This window comes from Triturus cristatus, chromosome 7, assembly GCF_964204655.1.
Source record: "Triturus cristatus chromosome 7, aTriCri1.1, whole genome shotgun sequence".
NCBI lineage: Eukaryota > Metazoa > Chordata > Amphibia > Caudata > Salamandridae > Triturus > Triturus cristatus.
Window position 1 is genome coordinate 274,516,331 of NC_140590.1, and position 23,171 is coordinate 274,539,501.

A 23,171-nucleotide genomic window follows, 5' to 3' on the forward strand; every position below is an offset into this window, starting at 1 on the left:
TCTGTCAGACAGAAGTCAATTGGTCTGGATGTCGCCTAATGCTTCTGAATCTATGCCTTTAAAGTTCGGTGTTTCCCAGGGCTCTGCTTTGAGTCCGGCACTGTTCAATATTTATATGACCACTGTGGCTGTACTGGTGAAATCATCCGCTGATGACACTCAGATCGTCCCTACTTTGGACCGAAACATACCAATGCCTTAAGTAGTTTCAAGGCTTGCCTTACGCCCGTGTTCCAATGGATGCATTTTATCAATCTGCAGTGTAACACGAGCAAAACAAAAATCCTGGTAATCGGCATACCGCCCCCCCTCATTTGGGATGGCGAATGCTGGCATAGTCTATTCCTGTCCCTGCCAGTCCTTGCCACTATTGGACGGAATCTAGGGGTACAATTTAACAACAGAACTTCATTTGGTCCACATGTGGATGGCATGGTTGGCATTTGCTTCGGACCTCTAAAATCACTAAAGAAATTTCTGTATCTGTTACCAGTCCAGTATCAGAAGATAGTAATACATGCCCTTATCACTTCTCAGCTTGACTACACCATCTCTCTATATTGGGGCCTATCAACAAACCAACTTAGAAGACTTCAACTGGTACAGAATGCTGCTGCCCTGCTTCTATTGAAACTGCTGAAAGCTTAACATATCCATCATCGCCTTAAAGAGCTGCACTGGCTGCCCATCAAGAAGGGAGTGCCGTTTGAGGGATTATGTTCTATCAGGCAGGCTCCATGTTCCAGGCCAAGAGGATCATTCCATACTATTCAGCAAGACCCCTGCGTTCCTCTGATGCCATGTTGGCGGCAGTGCTTAATTTGTAAAAAAATAAGTGCCAGAGCCTCGTCAGAAGGCCACTGCAGCTTGCAACACCTATTGCCCCTGTCAGCGCTGCCAATGTCAGCACCAGCACAACCACTAACCATCGTCCTCCTACAACTGTGACAATTCAGACTAATCCAGGTCCCCAGTGCTATAAGAATGGCTTGGGCGGGAGGTAGAAATAATTTTTACTGTAAATTGAACGAATAAACAACTTTTGTTATCCTCATCTTTAAAATAGATATACAGCGCCACCAAGTGGCAGACTGTTATATGTCCCGTTGTTGACCATGAAGTGCCGGTGCCAAGCTCCGGAAACCACCAGCTCAAATTAAGGACTGGTTGGCAGTGGTCTTGAGAATAAAGAGGAACAATTGGGTGGCTCCTCCTTTTCTTGCCACCACCGCAAGGAACCCCCTTCTTCCCACCTACAGGCATTGAAGGACGAATGTGCCGGCAAAAGCAACCTTAAAACCTGGCTATTTGAAGTGGCGTATCACTAATTTGCTTTTGGTACAGGTGGTCAATGAGTTTATGCAGCACCGGGACACTCTTTGAGTAGCTGTGTACTTTATAAAACTGTTGGTTGATTGATTGATTAATAACTAACACAGACTGTCTTGCGCAGTTCATTTTTGTACAGTGGTTAGGGGTATGCCACAAAATGTTTTACACCCGCCCCTCAAAAACCCTGGAGGTCACGTATAAAGACGTAGCATTATTCAAAGTTTTTCCAATGGCACATTTTGGCTCTGACAGAAGCTGCAAATGTTGAACTTTTACTTTAGCCTCCTTTCTGGGGCGAAGCCGCTTGTAAAAGGGCTCTGGCATAGCTGCCAAGGTTTCAGATTGCTTATGTGTGGCATGTATGTAGAAGCTTCGTTTTGCGGCTGCACATTCACATCTGTTTGATACTATGGTTAGGTGGGTGTGTGGTTTTGTGTTTCGGTATTCAAATCTCTGAACTTCTTTTGGCCTAGATATCAGTTACACCAGCGCCATCTTGTGACCTTTGAAAAAAAGTACTCAGAGCTCATGCGTCCGTCTCAGCAAAGCAAGAAACTGAAACTACACGGTTTTACTTCAGGACACGATTCTTTTGCGTGACAATCACTGCGGAAATGCGGGAAAATTACCAGAAATGCGTTATTCTAATGCAGATGCGTGGCACTTGGCAGGGCTGGGTCCGAGTGGGAGCTAATAAATGCTGCGTTGATAATCATGGAAAATGTTTTCTGCTCCTCCTGTTTTTTCCCTCCTAAAAAATGTACTGTTAATGGGCCTGACCTTTTATTGGCCAACACCGCCATCTAATGATAAACTGGATTATTATTCATTTCCTTGTGAATTTGTAAATGAATCCGTTGTCGTATACTTTGAACACGGAGAACTGTAGTCCCCATCTCAATGAAAGAATGAATTAATGCAGTGATTGTAGCGCTTCCCTGATAATGTAAGCGCTTGTAGACCCATGGGAAATGAAATGCTTACCTTTAGTGGAGGACTGACAACACAGTTTAATTACATATATGACAACTCCCACAAAAACACACAGGCTGGAAAACAAACTCAAAACATACACTGTCTAAAATACATACTCCCAACAACCATTCCAATCTGTTTTAGATTCCTAAATCCAGTAAAATCTCACTTCCCAAGTACTGCAGAACGGGATTACTTTACTATTCTAACTCAATTCTTATTATATTTTTGTGCAAATGATTAGTTGTTGGTCCAGGTCAATTTCATCATTCTTGTAGAGCAATATTCATGTAGCGCGAATGTTTTGAGGCCTTGTTTTTGCAGTCTGTATTTTTGGTGCCTGTCTAGCTTGCATCTTCAGTTCCCATGCAGTGAGGTCACTGTTCTGCCTGCTGCAACTCTTCACCTTAGTAGCAGGCAGGAGTAGACATTCAACGTAGATCTTCCTGCCCTACGTCCATACGCGCTGGAAGTAGGTATGCTGGCTGCAGCACCCCCAAAATAATAATGCTAGAGAATGGAAGGTGAATGAGCAATGAAGATGCTTTTAAATTAGGGGGCATATTTACAAGGCTCTTGCGCCGTAGGTGCGTCACTTCGTTTGACGTACCGGCGGCACACTGTGCTCCTCCATATTGGCAAGGCCTCGTAAAGCTACCCAGCGAGCCTTTTTGTGGCCTTGTAAATACAGCCCCTTTTCACGCAGCACTTTGCATGAAAGGGGCGTTCCATGGTTGTTGCTGTGGGTGTTCCCATGCAACACCCATGGATTCTGCTGCATTCCCAGATTTACAGTGTCTCTGGAATGTGTCAGAATCCTAGGCCTCTCCACAGGAGGCGTAAGGAGGAGAAATTATTTTATTACTCCTCATTTTTTCCTTTCTATGTGTAGTGCATTCTGCAGCACATATAGAAAGAGGAAAACACCTCTCGTGATTGTTTTTGTGCAGGAAGGTGTGCCTACCTGCACAAAAACAGTCATCCCTGCAACGCAGGCAACCTTGCACCTGTGTTGGCGCGTGGCAGCCAATTATGCGCCAGGTCAGTGGAGAGCTCAGGGATACGTCATATTGTTGCAAATATGACACATCCCTGTGCTTTGAAAGTGACGCAGTGTGGCACAGCCAAATGGCTCGCGGCACCGTACTGCGTTACTTTCTTGTATATAAGGCCCTTTGTTCTTTTCTTGTCACATTGACTGTGTGTTCAATGACAGGGGCTATGAAAGATTGCGGCTTATTTTTTTAACATGGAGACTGGTGTTTACTTTTCTTTCTCTGACAACAAAGTGGGAAGATTTTGTAAAGTGAACTATGACAATCTTGCTGGTGTGAAAAGAAAGGCTGTAAGATGTCATTTTTTCTAACACACAACAACATTTACATACCTGTAATTCAACTGTACAAATATTAAAAAATATATCAGCAGTTAGGAAAGCATAAATGAAGTGCTTTTTTGTAATTCTGAAGTGTGATGGAAACAAAGATTCTAATAGGATCAGACCAAACCAAGTCACCTTAACAGTGATGCGCAAATTACAAATATTCACTGAAAATCAATTTACACACATTATTATTTGTGCACTGTATGTTTTTATCAGTAAAGATAGTCCCCATTACAATGTGCTGTATGACCATAACAAATATTTGTGACGTGTGCTCCAAAATGCACCTCTAGCTACATACTATACCGTGCTAGATGGGCGTGGCAGATTTGCTACACTTATTCTCTGTCTGACTTTTGAGTTTTTTACAATCCCTATGTGCTGAGTGATGTAACTTTGATGGCAGTACCACCACTCTGAAAAATTGTTCCTACATCCCTGCCTAGGTCCCATGTATGGCTCACTGCTGACGGCATGGCAGGCCTTCATGACTGCAGCGGAGCGCCTCAGCGACCTGCACGTGGGCATCCAGAAGACGCTGGTGATTGACGATGGTGACAGGATCCGAAACTGGCAGAAGGACGCCTACCACCGCAAACTCTTCGGTGGCTACAAGGAATCATATGAGCTCGAGAACGGGTTCTACAAGGCACAGAAGCCCTGGGTTAAAAAGTTCAAAAAGGTGAGCTGAAGTTGGGGTGACACCCGATGGAGGAGTACTGGTGACCTTGTCAGAAGTGGACGGGTCTATGGAGAAAGGCCAAACAGACCTTATATTCCACTGGGAATTCTCCTGGTGGGCAGGAGCCCTTAGAGGCCGGTTTTGAAAGCCCGGGCCGCTTCCGGTGCCTCTGTCACTTCACAAAGCTCCCCGAGTTAAATTGCAGCAGACACAAGGAGGCTTCATGAGAGAGAAAGAGTGGGTGGGTTGTGGGGAAGGTAGAGAGAAATCGATCAGAGACGGAGAAGAGAGAAAGAAGAGAAGAAGAGAAGGAGTGGATTGAAAGAGAGAGACTGCGTGAGGAGACGAAGGGAGCAGGTATGGGTTGAGCATTTTTTCCAGGGCTGCTTTTGGTTCCTTTACCCTGCTATAGGGAAAACAGGGAGATCAGTAGTCAGCGGACATTTGTTGAAGGCTAGTGCTGGGGCTTGCCATTTAACCACAAATCTAACTTTGACCTAGCCCTACTGGCCTTTCAGAGGCAGCAGCCTGCTGGAACATCCCTAGATTCACCCTGGTTTAGCTATCAACAGTTCAGCAGGTGCAATGGCACTGTGGCCACATCTTTGAGGGGATCTCACCACTTTCCTAATTTGCGTTAGGGCCCACGGCACCCTCGCTACGCCACTGTGGGCCTGTCCTACAGCCACTTTCATGTAGTGGGGCTAGATCCTTCTGATGACTTCCCTATGCTATATCAGTAAAGTAATGTGGGGCATATGATCAAGGCGGCGCTATGAAATTATCGCCGCTTTTGCGTCCGTTTTTGGGCGAAAAGCGGCGATAATTTAATCGCCTTACCAGCAAAGATACGCTATCGCGTGTTTTGCTGACTTAGTGCCCGTTACAACAACGCCCAGCTTTGCATCGCTAATGAGATGCAAAGTGGGCGTTCCTTCCGAAAATAACTGGAGAAATGTCGCTAACTGACATTTCTCCAATTATCAATCGGTACGCTAACAAGCATAGCAATAAGAAAAGTAGCGGTTATCGCTACTTTCCTCACGGCTGCTTTTAGTTTTACTTAGCCATGATATCCAATGGAAGGTGGATATCATGGTTAAGTATGCCCTGCCCTATCAACAACGTAGCGCCAAACGTTGTGCGATTATCGCTGGAATCCCAGCGATAATTGCACATTTGGCAGCTAACTCAGGTATTTTTATCGCTCTGGAGATAAGCGTCGCTGATAGCGTGCTATCTCCGCGATAGCCGGCGATAATTATCATAGCGCTAAGTGCGCTTAGCAATAATTATAGCCGGTTGTTGATGATATGCCCCCAAAGTTGTAAAATGTATAGGGTAGTGGATGAAAAACTGCTCTCTTGTAAAATCGGAGTGTAACCCTGGGTACGCCAGCTGCCCCTGTCTTTCGGGGACTTAACTGTTATCTTCATGAATGCAAGCGCTACAACAGCCACCCTGCTGCAGATGCTCTAACAGTTTCTAGGCTGTAAAGGAAAGAAAGCATTTTATACGATTTTTGTTGTTTATAATGTATAACGCACACACAGCTTATAATCAAAGATAATTTCCAGGTGGGACATGCAGAATTTTCATAGAAAAATGAAATAAGAAGAGTAGCAAATTACAATATCCGAAAAGGACTTACTAGAAATTAAAAACTGACCTATACAATAAAATGTTATACAGCAACAGCCCACCCCATAACAAGCCTCCAAAGAAGGCCAAATTTACTGGAGTCGAAGTAATCAGGATTATTTTAAAATAAATAACACTTTACATTCTTTTTATATACCAAAATGGAAGTAAAGTCTTATAAGGGCTTCGGCAAGTCAATAAAAGTTTAACACTGGCTAGTAAAGGACAGTGTGTCCACCTTGGGAATTTATATGTGAAACTGTGAAAACAAAGGTAAACATGGTAACTAAACACATATCTTAATATAATATATATATGGTTTTCCAGTTTTTTGTTAATCAGGGAAGACAGGTAAAATGAACATCCAGAGGTCAAAAATAACAATTGTCTGCCACGCAAGCACGGATATGGCGATGCCTCTAATACTAGCACACAGGATGCAAGAGACACAAAAACGTCAACCTTTCTTTTACGCCTTTGCCTTCTGTTCCAAATGGCCTGCTTTGAGCTAGTGTAGCACCGCGTTTCTTTTTGTTATTTAGCAATTTAATGTCTCACTGCGTTCTTTGCATGGTGAGACCTACTTCAGTCAGTTCCTTAAACAGCCTACTGACTCCCCCGGATTGAGTGTGCGATATTAGAATGTGTAAAAGAAATGCAGGAAAATAAACTCCATTCAACTCACAAAACACACGCCACACAAGACAACACGAAATCAAAAGTTATTAAAATGCAATACTGACCAGACCAGTATGGCAGGCCTCACAGAGGAGGAAATCTGGGGGAACAAAGGAATGGCACAGGGTTCTTAAGAAGTGAGCAAATCGACATGATGTTGTGCAATAAATGTATGTGATTGGAAATGGCAGTGGTGATGCAAAGGGGTCTAAATTAAATCAGCCATGCCCAGGTCCTTCTATCATTCCTCCATGTTTCTGCTGCAGGTGGAAAAGTCTAAGAATGCGTACCACAAGGCGTGTAAAAAACAGCAGGTGGCAACGATGAGAGACAGCCACAGCAAGGGTAACCCGGATGTGTCTGTTGACAAGCAGAGAAAGCTGCAAGAAGAGCGCGAGAAGTGTGACCAGGTCACGGAGAAGGTGAGGCACGTGCATCCTGTTTGACCAGTCAGCCATCTTATTTCCAGATCCCTATTCTCTAGGTCAAACAAGCTGACCACATTATTGGGTAATGTGGAAAACCCTCCCCTTCGGCCCGTGCCTCTTAAAGGTCACAGGACCGAGGGCGGAGTCAATTCGACAACTCCTTGGCTTACCAACTGGTATTCTATGGGTTGGACTAAAATGCTGTGGTTAAACAAATAGTAACGATTCATCAGTGATAAAACCAACACCCATAATGACTAGTAATTCACCATGCTGCACCGTGATAGGATGAGCAGTGCATCATGGGTTCGATTGCGTATAGCTCAAACTGTGGACATAGAAAGGGGACTAGCAGTGTATGGCCCTGCTCTGCTGTGGAGACACATCACCAGGCATCTGGCGCAAGAAGCAGAGTAGCTCTGTCTTCCAGAACAACAGAAAAGATGCAAGTAGGGAAAAGAGAGGCAGGGGAGTCGCATCTGTTCTGCGTCATGGGGACACTCCCTGTATAAAGGATGTGGATAAACCAAAAGGACATATGCATCATAAAGTCAATTTTGCAGAAAAGTTTTCACCTGGGTAACTTACATCACAATATCATGGTTTTAATATCGACCTGAAAAAGTACCACTCTCATCATTCGCACAATAAGTCACATACCAGTACTCCTTTTATTAGCAAAAAAGGCCACTTTATTAAGACAGGTATATAGCATAAACTTCATGGATACAAACATTGTAAACAACTACACTTCACCAAAACATGAAAATTCTAACCGTTCCCTCCACCCTTAAACTCCCCAATTAGCTCAACACTGCTTCAATAAAAAAAAATGGTCTTCCAGCTTTTCCCATTCTTCCTTCCTTCCCGGCCTTTTCCTTGCATACCCCAATCTCACGATCTCCACCCATCAAGCATCCTCAAGCAATCTGCTCTAGTGTTGTTCAAAGCTACATCATTTACTCTTTACCTTCCCTGTGTTCTGTCCCCCCTCCCCCCACGAGGGATGGATAAGCCCGCTCCAGATTGTCCATCACCCAAAAAAAAACACCCAGGAAAACTGAAGAATTTTTCTGCCCCACCCAATGCTTGGGTGGGGCAGAGGAGTTAACCTATCGGCTAGGGTGGTCGTCCTTGAATCTGGGGAACTGGGTTCGAGTCTCGGCAACGACGCTGAACATCCTGTGATTCTGGGCAAATCACTTAATCTCCCCATGACTAACAAAAAAAAAGTGTCCGCATGTAACGCAACTAGTGCTATGTAAAGTGCTCTGATACCCGATTCGGGTCAAGTTTGCGCTACATAAAATTCCGTAAAATAAAAAATAAAATAATTGCTGTTGAAAAAGTTTTGTATTTAGAAAACCTTATTAAAGCACCATAGTTTCTCCTTCCATAGCGTTGCAAACAATTCTCTCATTCCCAACAATTAGTATGCTTGCCCCATTTTGGATAAATGTACCCCATTATCACAAAGCATATGATCATTAGTCTTTTTTAGAATCCCATGGAACAAAACTGTAATGCCCATATTGGAAAAGAAAACTCTCATTGCCCTATAAGTTTACGTCTTGCCTTTTCCAATGCTGCATGACTCCTCGCACCTCTCCACTGTTTCCTTGAAATACATTTAGTCCAAATTAAGCACGTACCCCCCAATTATTTTTTATAACAGACAAATCCATTTTCATTTGCTTTATTAATGTCAAACCTGATAATTTAACTAAATCATTTTGACCAAGATGAATAACTAACATATCTGGGTATCCTCTGATTGAGCAAAGTTCAGCTAAGGTATTCAGTAGGCTCCCCAAACGCATCCCGCTTTTCCCTTTCCATACCACCTCATCTCTGATACTTCGGAGTCCAAAAGATTGGCCATATATGTGTTGCTCTGCATACAAAGCTGCCTATTTTATGAAGGAATGACCCACTGTCCACATGCTCACTTTTACAGATAACGGACTATGAACTCAACCTAAATAAAAGAGACAAGTATTAGGACAAGATTGCTTATAAAATAAAAAGCTTATTTTCTAACATATCTTTTGCAACATTTTGATTTCCATCCCCCAATTCTTCTTATGTCTGACCATGACCAACCCAGTGTGCAGCCTCAGAAGCTGCCCCAATACGAAAAGAGTGCATGCCATACATCCTAGGATCCTTTCCCAGCCTCTTTAAAGCCTTTCTCAGTACCGCTAAGAGGTTTGAAATAATAATCCTGTTACCGTTTGCATGGCAGAAAATTTCATTTATGTTGTTCCCCATCAAGGTTTGAAAATTCCGCCATTCCTCCACCGGGCAACAAGCTTTCACCCCGCTTTTGTTTAAACATAACCATTTACCTCTTCCCATCAGATCTGTTTTGGATGTTCTTATTCTATTGTACTCTAAAACGATCTCATACCTTTGAATGCCTGCATGCCCTCTCAAACCCAACAACTCTGATGTTCTAAAGGCGTCAAAAAATAACCACAACATGCACAACCTAAACCTGAAACTTTCAAAATCATCATAACAACAAAAAGGCAGCTGTAGCAGCAAAAATTGTAACAGATCAAAAGTCACGGGTTCTCTTAACAATTTTGTGTTATGCTGCTCCTTACTTAATTCCTTTAAAACTTTTCTCACAAAAACACCTTCAACAGGATCATGTCCTCACCACAGCTGACTATAAAAGGAAACCCCTTCAAGTTTCCCTGCAATAGTGGTGTTTGACAAACCTTTTTGTATCAAGCGCAGCGCAAAACCCAATATAATTTGTTCCTTTTTGGACGAATTCCCATCACAAGACTCTGTGTTACCATAACTTAAGAATTATCTCCAGGCTCGTTGATAACTTCGTCTTGTGGATGAAGCAAATGAATTTTCTACAAGCTCAACTATCCTCAACCCCCCCCAGGCCCAAACGTTGTGCGGGATCTGTGTCAGTAGTTAATGTGTATTTCTTCAGTTTTCAGTCTTGATAAATCCTCAGGCGTGCGTGCCAATGTAGGGGTGAAACACGTACGTATTTGGCTTTCATCTCTAGTGACTAAAAACTGAACCATAATTAAGATTTTTACCAAAGGATATATTTCTGTTTTTATTTGGAAGGAAAATGATATACTGGTTTTTTAAATTAATCTCTAATGAAAGATTGAAGAAAAAAGGATAAAAAAAAGAAAAGAACATTCAGTCTATGCAACCATAAAAAAATTTAAAAACTCTACCATAATTATTATTTTTACCAAAGGATATATTTGGAACTGTTCTGTATATATTGGGAAAGAAATTGATATACTGGATATCTAAAAGAAGCTCTAATAAAATATTGAAAAAAAGGAGGAAGAAAAAAGCAAAGAAAATTCAGATTACTACCCAACCTTACATCTTCAATTAATTATTTTTATATTTTTTTTCGTAGGAATTAATTGCAAATATATTGGTAATAAAACACTCTATATAATATTGTTCAACCATAAGTGAGAGGTTGCTGGTCCTACCCTCAACGAGTGTAAACTTCCCCTAATAATGGCGTTATGGAACAATAGGCTTTAACAAGCAGGTTTACAGTGTATCAGGCCTTTACTACAGAATTGTAGGCTGCTGATGGTGTCCGCTGAGCTGGTATCCTCTGTTTACTGTGACTGGCTGGAGACAATGGGCAGCCGTCCTACCCCTTCCTCGTGGCCGGTTATCTAGTCATCATAATTGACATCAAACTATCACTGAAAACCCAAAGTATGTTTTTTGACAACTTACAGTGTTAAGATCATTGTTGGCAGTCATTGACCCTGTTCAGTTTGTAACAATAGTAAATGCCTTGATTCAATGAAGGCTACTCTACGGCAACGCCTCATACCTTTCGGCCGCAGATGCTTTTCTTCACCAACCTTGTAGTACAAAATGCTGCTGGAAGGCTGGTCACCCATACCTCTAAAAGGTCACATATTTCACCAATCCTTTATCAGTTTCACTGGTTACCAGTTAAAAGCAGGATTTTCTTTAAAGCTATGGTAATTGTTCATAATGCAGTGTATCAACACTTTCACGACTTTTTAACCAATAAATTCTTTTTTATATCTCCTGCAGAGCTCTACAATCTGCTCAAGTGTTTTGGCTCAGATTTTAAGTCTACCCCTTGTTAGCTAAGATGTAGTAGTTAGTGTGGTTTTTAGCGTCATGATTTGATTCTGGGCAAGTATGAACTTTAAAAATACATCTACACGCACCAAAGACTATATACCATGCTAGTCCTCGTATTTTTAAGACAAAAATGTCTTTATTTTACCTTTCCCCCTCTTAAATGTGCTTCTGCTTCATTGCAAGTTAATGGGAAAAATATATTCCGCCAATTATTTTTCAAAATCTCCCTTTCTGTTTCTGAATGTTTGCATTTATGAATTGGCTACTAACTAACATATTGTAAAGGTAAGTAGACGTGGAGTTTAGACTAGTAAATCTATCATTTTAAAATCTATAATGTTTTATTTTAAATCTATTATTTTAATCCATTATACTTACCTTGGTGATATTTTAACAGTCCATACCTTAAATACAATGTTTTGGTAATTCAATATGAAAACCACAATATCATGACATACTTTTGTTTTTGTTGAAAACGGTTTGACAATGATGGTTTGAGAACTTTATTATTCACAAACTTTTCTGCTTGATCCTATCCCAGACCATCCACCGAACAATTACTGACCAGTCGAAGAGACATATCCTGATATCCGATAGATTAATTTGACACTAAGGAGCTGATTACAAGTCTGGTGGTTCAAGGAGCACTAGACTCACGGGGGTGCGGCGGTGGTGGTCTCTCCACCGCCCTATTATGAGTTGGGTGGGTGGACTGCCGCAGCCACCAGGGAACTGTCAGGGAAGGCACGTGTGCATGCATACCAGTTCCTGCATGGCATGGACTTTTTAGTCCATGCCGTGCAGGAACTGTTTTTTGCGTTTCCATTGCGGTGCCCGTTTTTCGAGGCATCACCGTGGGAACGCCCAAAAAAAACACCAGACAGGAGGAAACTCCTAATCTGGCAGGCAGCCTCACCACAAGTTTGGCAATGCGGCGACGAGGCGCACCCGGTGCCACACCGCCAAACTCATAATCGGGCCCTAAGCCTCTTTGTCTTGGTGAATGCATGGTCTTGCTGTGTTTATCCTGCCTGTGTTGATTATAGATGGTGGTGTCTGTTGGGTGCTATTCTGGCAGGTCAGCCATGTTGTCAGTGCTTCCATCCTCTTCCAGGTGAAGCAGAGGTATGAGAAGGCCTTACAGGACCTGAACCGCTATAACCCCAAGTACATGGAGGAGATGGAGACGGTGTTTGAGCAGAGCCAGCAGCACGAGCAGAAGCGCATCCTCTTCCTCAAGGATTCACTGATGTCCATCCACGAGCACCTGGACATCACCAGCAACGAGAGGTGCGCCACGGCATGGGGGAGGAGAAAGAGAGGTGCTCCAAGGGGTTGGTTGGTGCACATGCAACATTTTTTGATGCGTGAGATAAAGAAACAACTCATTAGAACGTGAGGTGTTCACCATGGTGGGAGGTTAGATAAAAGGATTTAGGAGGAACAGGGGTTGGATGAGAGAGAGGGGGCTCAGCAGGTACATGATGGTGAGCCATGGAAAGAAATACAGCTCTGTAGGTAGGCGAGGTAACTACTAGAAAGTAACCTGGGAACATTGGCGAACCACATGAGCTGCAGCAAAGATGGAGAAACTGGTAACGGAGTAGAGTTCCAAGAATTAGTGTTGAGAGCGAAGTTAAGTGACTGTGGACAGGCAGAGAGGGCCACCAAGTGCCCTTTGGCAAAAGTGGAAGAAGCTTCTCGGAGGCTTTGAGCGGACTGTAAACGATCGTGTCTTCTGGAATAGAAAGGGCAGCACAGATTTGGCAGTGCAATGACACGTATGCGATGGCAAAGGGCAGCACAGATTTGGCAGTGCAACGACACGTATGCGATGGAAGTAGAGAGGGAGAGAGAAAGAGAGAGGATACTTTGGGACACAATAGAAGCAAGAGAGGGGCACAACGGTGGAAGAAGAAAGGCAGGAAAATCATCGGAGCTATGGGGAGTCAATAGAGGTGAGCTGCAGTTTGAGGAGCAGAGAAGTGACTCGTGGGAGAAGCACACGAAGTGTGGGGCAGTGAAATGATAGAGATGACAAACTTTGGGGAGCTTGGAGGAGCCCAATGAGGGGGAACAGAATGGGAGGGTAAAAAGAAGTGACTTAAGTAGACATCATGGACTCATGAGAAGCGGTCATTGTAGAAGGAGAAGGAGTCAGCACAGGGGCAAGCAAAGGCCAAGGAATTTATAGTGAAGCAAGATGGCACAACTGTGGTATGGGGTACTGTAAGTATCCAATCACTAAACAAGCAAACCCAGCCTTACGTCTATACCACAGCGAGAACAGTACCAATGGTGTGTGCGGAGTGAGGGGTTTACTGTGGAGATACAGTTACTGGGTGAGAGGGTAGTGGGTTTGTTGAATTAGTGGCTTATGTCAAAAAGTTTTGTTCATATCAATGGCTTCTGAAGGAGGCCCCAGCCCTGTCTTCAGCTCAACATTACTCTCCTGTATCCACAGCATCCAGGCTGTTTATCAGGATCTGAAGCAGGCCATTTTGTCCGTCAAAGACCAGGATGACCTCAAGTGGTGGCGGAACAGGCATGGCCCTGGGATGATGATGAACTGGCCACAGTTTGAGGTGAGACGTGCTGTAGGAATAGGTGATAGATGAGCACAAAGACCCAGATCTACTAAAATGTTGTTCTGGTGCTCACGCAGCGGGAAGCGCCACCAATGGCAGCATTGATCAACTTTCCCATGCTAAGGGTTTTAAGCCTTGAAAGTTGTCATTCGAGCAGCGGCAAAACCACTTGGCACCGTGTAGGGCCACCCCAGGTAATATATGCAAAAGGCGTGGATCAGCATAAACACCCAAAGGTTTTGATGCAAATCGTGATCTAGCTTTACATCAAAACAATGGCAAGTGAAAACAGGCGCAAATGGTGGTGCAAGCAAACATCCACACCAGAAGAGAACGGATGTCATGTGTGCTGGATGCACATCACACATACTATATGTTTGACCCTTCTGCAGTCATCTATGTGTAGGAATCTGTACTGGAGGGTATACCTGCAGTATAAAGCCTATAAACAGCAAAAACTCACCTTAGTGCCATAGCACCAGGATGCGCATCAAACAAAGCAGCCATTTTTAGGGTGAATGCCACCAGGCGACTCTTTGTACAAGTAAAGCTGCGCCGTCTTCTATCGTCCGTGCAGCACAGCGCAGATAATTTTCATGATGCGCTCCATTGCATGAAGGATTGAAGTCTCTGTGCAGACATAGGTCTCTCCATACAGCATTTTGCAGCTGCAAGGAGGTGACTGTGCCAGGGCCCTTAACTCTGAAGGGGCTTGATCTTTCAGTGGAGGGGATGGGCGCAGGGAGGCTTGGCCAAGATTCTAACAGATGAGGGAGTATCCAAATTTGTGCCCTTAATTTACAAGAGAGTGACGCTGTAAAATCCAACAGCAGGCGTGGACATAACCCTGTTGTGGCCGACAGGGTACCAGCTCAGGAACTTGCCCTTGTGCCAGAGGTGGCTCCTAGCAAGCAAGAATGAGAGCCTACCTTGCCCCACAATGACTGCCACTGGTACGGTCCAACCACTGCGTTATCTTGGCTTAGAACAAGCGTTTTAATTCTTGTGGGAGGCTATGTTAGATCAGGCACTTACCCTTCCAATCCTCTGTATAGAAAATAAGGGGCAGTTGTCTGGGATTTGTGGTGGAGGAGACAAGAACCAAATGCCAGCCGGTTACACTGACCAGTCCTCGGTCATTCCTGCTCCTGAGGAAGGCAGCGCCAAAGCGTATTCTGATTCGATAACAGGACGGTGTGCAGCTCCTTGCAAATGAACATGCTTTGAAACTCCTCCTCAGGATTGCATGCATTGCATGTAACACTTGCTGTTGTCATCCTCTTCCTCAGGAGTGGAACCCGGAGAAAGAGAGACAGATCGTAAAAAAGAAAAAAGCGAAAGAGCCGGACAAGGTGAGACTGCGCAGCATCACCCCGACCGAAGGCAGGTGAGAGCACAGGGATGCTGTAACAGTGAGTGGGAGGGGGGGGGGCAGTGTTTGGAGATCTGGGGCTACAATGGTCCTCTGTGGATGAAGGCCAAGTTTTATTAACACTTTGAAATGGGTTTTCATTGTGACACAAATCGGTGCAAAGTGTTGTCTTAGTATTTACTTTCCAGAGCAAAACTTGTTTAATGCTGTAAAGTAACCGCAAAGTAATGCAAAGTGGTCTTATGTGCTGCTTTGCATCAAGGGGTCATACCATGGGTGGTACATGAATATTTCCATTCAACTAACCATGGTAAAAGTCCCTATTGTATTGGGATGAAAGCACTCCATAGGAGACAGAATGAAACACCAAAGCCTGACAGAAAAATACTCGCCTGTATATTCTATATTCTATATTTTAAAGTAATTGATGGCAAATCAAATACACCATAGGTGATGGAATGATACGCAAGCAGCCAATAGTGAGGTGAGAGAGGAATACTGCTCTGGGCAGAGCAACTGCCCAATCGATGCATATTTTAAAGAATTAGTAACATGAAGTCATTCACAGATGTACTGTCAAACCAGACCTAAAACATGCCAGTAGGGGCAGAGGGCATTTCATCTTACTTGGGCTCTGGTGACAGTTGGCTGTCCCCCAATGACAATATGGAAGCATATTTATTTCTTATACTGCAACTGATAGTCCACAGGAAGTACACATCTGCCCTGCTATATATAGTATCATGTGTGACATGAGGCTAACCTTTGAACTGTACAAGTTTATGCAAAATCTTAGCTCAACATGAGGCAAGATGGCAAGTCTGATGTTCTTATTTTGTGCATCAGAAAAAAACACGTTTTACTGGCGAGTTAAAACCTTCCCTTTGTTTTGACCCAAAGCATTGGGATAGTAGTAAAAGCAGACTGGCCTGGGCCTGAAAATACACACTTAATGATAGTAATAATGATAATCGTAATAATAGAATGTAATCTAGCGGTCCTTGTCTTGGAAATATCCCAGTTTTTCTAACCAGTTTAGACTTGAACAGAGCCAGTGGCAGCTTTAGAGGTTGGTTGAGCGGAGGGAGCAGAGACCAAGTGCAGAGCCACCACTGTTTTTCTGTCTCATACAAGCCTTGGAAGCTCACACGGTTAGCCCATTTTACACACATGCACACAGTAGCGTGACCTCCTCTGCTATCACAAACTGAGAACCCAGGGTCCGAAGGGGCAGACCACCTCTTAATATAATAAAGTGTCTTTTGCCCTTTCCCCTCTCCAGACATCGCTGGAAGTACATAAGAGAGAGATTATAGAGGATTGGTGCTCAATAGTTTGACAAACTGGGCAGTAAGTCAGAAAATTGTTTTTTTTCCCTCTGGCTCCACATTTGAGAAACACAAATTGCGGAGTACAGTAAACCTAAGTCTGGCAGGTCTTCAGAACCAAAAAAACCCTAATGTTAGATGAATAACGTTTCTTTAGAAAAGGCGTACGTTTGGATCATGTATGGATTAGTTTGTGAAATTGCATGGTCTTGGGCTAAAAAACGGAGGTCTTCTGAGATCACAAAATTAAAAAAATCGAACACTGGACAATACAGTTGTAGAGGCACAATAATACATGGAAGCCTGCAAATCCTGTATAAAAGCCTGTCTCTAATTTCCTTATTATAGCAGACTTGTAACATCTCTTGTTGCCTGTAGAAATGTCCTAGCTGCTCAACTGTAATAAGTTATTACAGTCGAGTTCTGACATCACCATGCCTGCTGCCAGAGCATGCAGCGAGGGTGAAAGGCAGGTAGAGCATAATTACAGCAGCAGTTTACATGAGGAAAACAGGAACTTGCTTTTCCGTCTGGTGATACATATTTCTCTAAAAAAAGAAAAGTGATCAGAAGAGAGGAGATATGTATGGCAACATGTTAATTTTTTTCCATACAACAGGCCTTTACAGGAAAGATAGAATCTCTGCATGTTTCTACACAAACTAAGTTATATAATGTTTTTACCTAACTTAAATTAAACTGATTCCAATATTTTTTTTTAATTACTAACTGCTTTTTGGTGTTTAATTTCTCGTTACAAATTCTGCTTTTATTCTTGTTTTCTGTTAAGAACATGAAAGAGCAAGACTCTAAGGGTTTAAGCAATTAATGTGAAGTGTGATGTATAATAATAAAAGAAAAAAATCTGCAGAACATTAAAAGAATATTGCAAGTCACCTTGAAGTTCCATGGTATTTTAAATGAACTCAGCCATCGCCCTCATTCCTCTATACATTCACGAAACTTCTCATTGACATGCAATATCCTTATAATTAGGGCCACTGGAATTACGCAGCAGGGAGTACCAAATTATGTGGCAAAGGTTGACCTCATTAGTACCAGTCTGTAACCCAAATAAAGTAATATGAGACAGAAAGCTGACTGGTCAACTTTTGCGAAGGGCCTTCCACAGTGCACCAATATGTGTTGCTGCATTTTTCGTAACTTTTGATCCGCTTGAGCTAGAAACAATGTTTTTTGTTAGGATCTGCAGATTATACACCAGATGATGAATTATGTGGCCACTTCGTAATACGCATAATTATGCAAAAAATTCTCCAGCTGCAAAGTCGCATAATTCCAGTGGCCCTGCTTTTAATGTACAGCAGGGGGTACTTCATCCCATATATAATTTGGATCTAAGGAATACAAGGGCATTTGAAACTCACACACTAAGGTTTTCTTGAAACAATATGAAATAGGGCTGGAGTAACAACTAGTTGAGCAGCAGTGTCCAAAGATTAGTACATTTTAGCTCAGTTTCAGGAGGTTGTATGGTGTGCAGTAAAGTTTCAAGATCTGTAGTATGGGATTTATCCCTGTTTAACATAGCCAAATAATTTGGGAATGGATGCAAACAGAAATGTTTCCATCAGGATCCAAAAATGGGTAAGGGGTTAATAGAGAACAGTATATACTATAATAACGAAGAGTTCTGGCTTTACGTGTAACAAGGACACCCATTGACTGATGATTTACTGTGGATGAGAACTGGATCATGATACATTTCTTCCCAAAGGTCCAGTTAGGTGGGAGTAGAGAGGGAAGCAAGAGGTTGATGACCCTGCATAAGTGTGTAACCAGGCCATATCAAGAGTGAGCCGAAACCTGTCCGCCTGCTGTATGATAGAGAGAGTATTCTGACATTTGTTGAAGCTGTAAGAAAGGAAGCCAGAGTGGATGTGTTCTTGGTTATATGCTGCATAAGTGGGTTCTAGGTGTTGCAGTAGTGAATGCTACGAGTTGCATGTATGGATTCTAGGTTCTGAATTGGTGGGTACTAAGGGTTGCAATGGTGAGTGCTAAATGTATCATTTGTGGATTCTATGTATTGCATTAGTTGGTTCTGTTTAAATTCTACATTGCTGGGTGCCAGGTGTTACAGTGGTGGGTGCTAGGTCTGGCATTTGTGAGTCTAAGTGATGCATTGACTGGTGGTAGGTGCTACAATGGTGGATGTTGGGAGTCACATTTTATGGGTTGTTGGTGCTACATTGGTGAGTCCCCGGGATTGCAATGGTGAGTGCTATGTATTGCATAAGCAGGCTCTGGATGTTCTCTTTGGGGGTTTTAAATGCTACATTGGTGGGTGCTAGGTGTTACAGTGGTGAGTGCTAGGTCTAGCATTTGTGAGTCTAGGTGATGCATTGACTGGTGGTAGGTGCTACAATGGTGGACACTGAGTGTCACATTGTATGGGTTATTGGTGCTACGTTGGTGAATGCTAGGGATTGCAATGGTGAGTGTTAAGAGTTGCATGTGTGGGTTTTAGGTGCCCCACTGGTGGGTGCTAGGTGTTGCTAAAACCTTAGGATTTGGCTGATTTTTTGAGTCTTCCAGATCCTAATGCTTTTGAATATGAATGTACATTTCGGTGCCCTTCTTTGTACTAAAAAGGGAGCTAAAGTCCAATGAGGGTTTCTTTCCCTGCTCCTCAGGGCCAGCATTGGAAGAGCACTGATGCTTGCTTCTTCAGCACATTGTTTGGGGTGTCGTCCATCATTAATGACTGTGTGACTCACCCGGAGAACCGGACGGGGTGCTGCTCTCCCCTCCCTCCGTCGGCTGTCTGTGACTAACCCCGCCCCTGTCCCTGTGTTTGATTTGCAGCATGACTAGGCCGCCTGTGAATGTCCCCGGAGTGCGCGTGCGGGCCGTGTACGATTATGTGGGGCAGGAAGCCGACGAACTCAGCTTTAACGCAGGTAAAACAATGCAAGCCACATCACTGCTTCCTGCCCCATTCCTGCCACTGCTGCCTGGCCACCGCTGAAACCTGCCCCGCAGTGCCCTGACGCAGTGCTGCGGGAGATGCGCCTGCCTCAGCGCCGCCTGTTCTGTACACCACTCACCTGCTGCTCTTGAATGAGAAGCTGTGCTGGTTACCTTGTGCTGCTACTACTTCCTGTTTCCATACCTTGTGCTGCTACTTCTTCCTGTTTCCATACCTTGTGCTGCTACTACTTCCTGTTTCCATACCTTGTGCTGCTACTTCTTCCTGTTTCCATCCCTTGTGCTGCTACTTCTTCCTGTTTCCATACCTTGTGCTGCTACTTCTTCCTGTTTCCATCCCTTGTGCTGATACTTCTTCCTGTTTCCATACCTTGTGCTGCTACTTCTTCCTGTTTCCATCCCTTGTGCTGCTACTTCTTCCTGTTTCCATACCTTGTGCTGCTATTACTTCCTGTTTCCATACCTTGTGCTGCTACTTCTTCCTGTTTCCATACCTTGTGCTGCTATTACTTCCTGTTTCCATACCTTGTGCTGCTACTACTTCCTGTTTCCATACCTTGTGCTGCTACTTCTTCCTGTTTCCATACCTTGTGCTGCTACTTCTTCCTGTTTCCATCACTTGTGCTGATACTTCTTCCTGTTTCCATACCTTGTGCTGCTATTACTTCCTGTTTCCATACCTTGTGCTGCTACTACTTCCTGTTTCCATACCTTGTGCTGCTACTTCTTCCTGTTTCCATACCTTGTGCTGATACTTCTTCCTGTTTCCATACCTTGTGCTGCTACTTCTTCCTGTTTCCATCCCTTGTGCTGATACTTCTTCCTGTTTCCATACCTTGTGCTGCTGTGACTTCCTGTTTCCATACCTTGTGCTGCTACTACTTCCTGTTTCCATACCTTGTGCTGCTATTTCTTCCTGTTTACATACCTTGTACTGCTAATTCTTCCTGTTATTTACAGCCTTCCTACTCTTCCCTTCTTACTCCTCGGTGCTGAGTAGGACATTCTGCTCCTGCACAGCCTCTCCTGTCCACTGTATCTTATGTTCTAGACGGTTCATTCTCCGCTGCGCTGAATTCTGTATGCCTGTGCTCAATGCTACATGGTGCACGCCTGTTCTACATGGCGTGCCTGTGCTCAATACAGAATGTTGCATGCTAATTTCTACAGAACATGTCTGCTGTTCAATACTGAATGCTGCATGCCACCTTCTATACATCATGCCTGCTGCTGAATACTGAATGCTGCATGCCGCCTTCTATACATCATGCCTGCTGCTGAATACTGAATGCTGCATGCCGCCTTCTATACATCATGCCTGCTGCTGAATACTGAATGCTGCATGCCGCCTTCTATACATCATGCCTGCTGCTGAATACTGAATGCTGCATGCCGCCTTCTATACATCATGCCTGCTGCTGAATGCTGCACGCCTGCTTCTATACAGCATGCATTGCCTGCTGTTGAATACTGAATGTAGCATGCCTTCTCATACACCACCACTCCCCTGTTACTTGATATACATTTCTCTATGCTGGACAGTGCAAGGATATTTGGTAAAGTGACATTTTTCGTTTTACCCCCACTACCCACTTTCTTTCACAGGACAGGGCATCATCGATTGTTGTTTGTAGAGGACATCTGGGACCCCGCTGTGAGCAGCCCTGTCATGAACAGGGAACAAGACTTCCGTGCCTGTTATCATAGAGCTCAGTTGATTCTTTGGCAGGTCGAAAGTCACATGCGTTACACACTCCTGCCATCTAGTGGTTCAATCCCAGCAGTGCACTGGAGTGGGGGATGGGGAGAGATATGTTCATCCGGATCACAGGAAGACATGCTGGATCGGTCTTTTAGCCAGTGAAACAGATACAGCTCTAGAGCATGTTTGAGACAGATCACCAAACCTACCTCTTATAGCCTTATTTGAAGTTTGTCATCTTCCGCATACATTGATGGCTGCTACTGAAGCCTTCGTTGGTGCTGGCCAAAGTGTCCATCTTGGTGTATGATTAGGAAGGGGCATGTTAAGGGCATCCCTTCCTAATAGCGACTCACAGAGCTATGTATGAATGTTTTGCCACTGAAATATGGTCCCAAAACATTTGCATTTTACCGCTACTTCAAGTAGGTGGTCACCCATTCACAAACGGGAAGGGGTCCCCTTCCCCTTTTTAAATGCATGTGAAAACATTTTTTTCGAATCAGGCAGTGGTCCCACGGACCACTGCCTGTACTTAAAAAATGAAACTGAAAAGTTTGATTTTTCTTCTTGAAATACATCCTGTTTTCCGTTAAGGAAAACAGGCTGCATTAAAAAAAAAAAAGTGCTTTATTTAAAAGGAAGCACAGACTTGGTAGTCTGCTGTCCGCAGCAGACCACCATCCCTGTGTTTTTAGCAGTTCCCAATGGGTAGCAAATTGCAGCCTACCTTATGTATAGTAATGAAAAACACATCAAGTGTGAACCGAGTTCAGCTGTCCCTCCTATTCCTCCGCCCTCGGCCCTACCTAGCCGGCAAGCAGTGCTCTATAGCTAATGGTGTTAAAGAGCAGAGAGTATAAGGCCACACACAGGCCCCACCTCAGGCAACCAAGAGCTCCCATTCTGAGGTGTTACAGTGTAGTATTAGTCCCACAAAGGGGTTGGCAGTCAGTCAGGTCGGTGCTGTCAGAATTTGTGTTAAATTGCGAGTGACACGGTTGCCAGAGGTTTTTCAATGCAAAGTAGTAGGCCTGTAGTTGGATACGATGCATGAGCCTTCATTCGTGTTTTTCAGGAAAGGTTTTTCAATCATGTGTTTGAGCTCCAAAGGAATTAGTGAATTTATGACCTTGGTGATGAGGCCTGGCAGGAAAAGAAGTTCCAAGATGAAAATCCTAGTTTTACAGATTTATCGCTGGGATGCAGACTTCAGGAATAACAATATTTTTGCAACTTCAGATTCTAGTGAATTCTACAGGGGAGTGAGACATAAGCTGTTTGTTTCTTGATTCTAGCCACAGTGAACATGATGAGCAGAGTCATACCCCTGCCCTGAGTGCCCAACTGCTTGCGAAACTAGTATCCAGATTTATTATTTTGTTCTTGGCATTCCACTGATCTAGTGTGTACAGAGACCTAGGTCTGTCCATGTTAATATCAACTCCAGGACCTGTTTTATGAACTCTGGGGTTGCACAACATGTGCCCTCATAATGGCCATGGGCCTACTGTTCATGCCCTGGCTAAATCACATCCTGGGGTGGTGGCTGTTAAAGTTGACGGAACCTCACCTAAAGTCTGCACTTTCTGTTGGAGTAGCTGCGGGCCTGCCTAGAGCTTGGAAACATGACTGCCTGTTAAGAAAGTGAATGGGTGTGCCTGGCCCTGCAGGATGAGTGACTATCCAGGAGAGGAAGCGCAGCATGAGGGATAAGCCAAAGAAAGCAAGAACGCACGGGAGCTAAGTCAAGAATGACCTAGGTCTGGAAGGGGACCCCCACTGCCCCTGACTGGTTCTGGTCACGAACCGCATCAGAACATGCGCAAATATCAAGCATTGAGTGCGACCAGCAGACTGCCATGACTGAGACACCGGTGCTGTACCTGCCGATATCCAAAAATGAACACTCCGTCAACGCTGAGGTAAAAGCCAAAATAGGCCCAAAGGCCTCTTCTGCCACACCAGCCTGGACCTG

The 23,171-nt window shown here is 43.9% G+C and overlaps 1 protein-coding gene across 7 annotated transcripts in view; it reads left to right on the plus strand.

Annotated features, from left to right (window-relative positions):
- Nucleotides 1–23,171, plus strand: part of LOC146809397 (protein kinase C and casein kinase II substrate protein 3-like) — a 241,572-nt gene that overhangs the window by 204,850 nt on the left and 13,551 nt on the right. For 3 of the 7 annotated variants that reach the window (XM_085616226.1, XM_085616227.1, XM_085616229.1), the window contains exons 4-9: nt 4,138–4,373; nt 6,959–7,114; nt 12,366–12,541; nt 13,716–13,836; nt 15,129–15,226; nt 19,369–19,463. In XM_085616226.1, coding sequence (XP_085472352.1) covers nt 4,138–4,373; nt 6,959–7,114; nt 12,366–12,541; nt 13,716–13,836; nt 15,129–15,226; nt 19,369–19,463 — 882 coding nt within the window. The remainder of the gene's footprint in view (nt 1–4,137; nt 4,374–6,958; nt 7,115–12,365; nt 12,542–13,715; nt 13,837–15,128; nt 15,227–19,368; nt 19,464–23,171) is intronic. The other 4 variants (XM_085616230.1, XM_085616231.1, XM_085616232.1 and 1 more) reach the window with 2 other exon arrangements.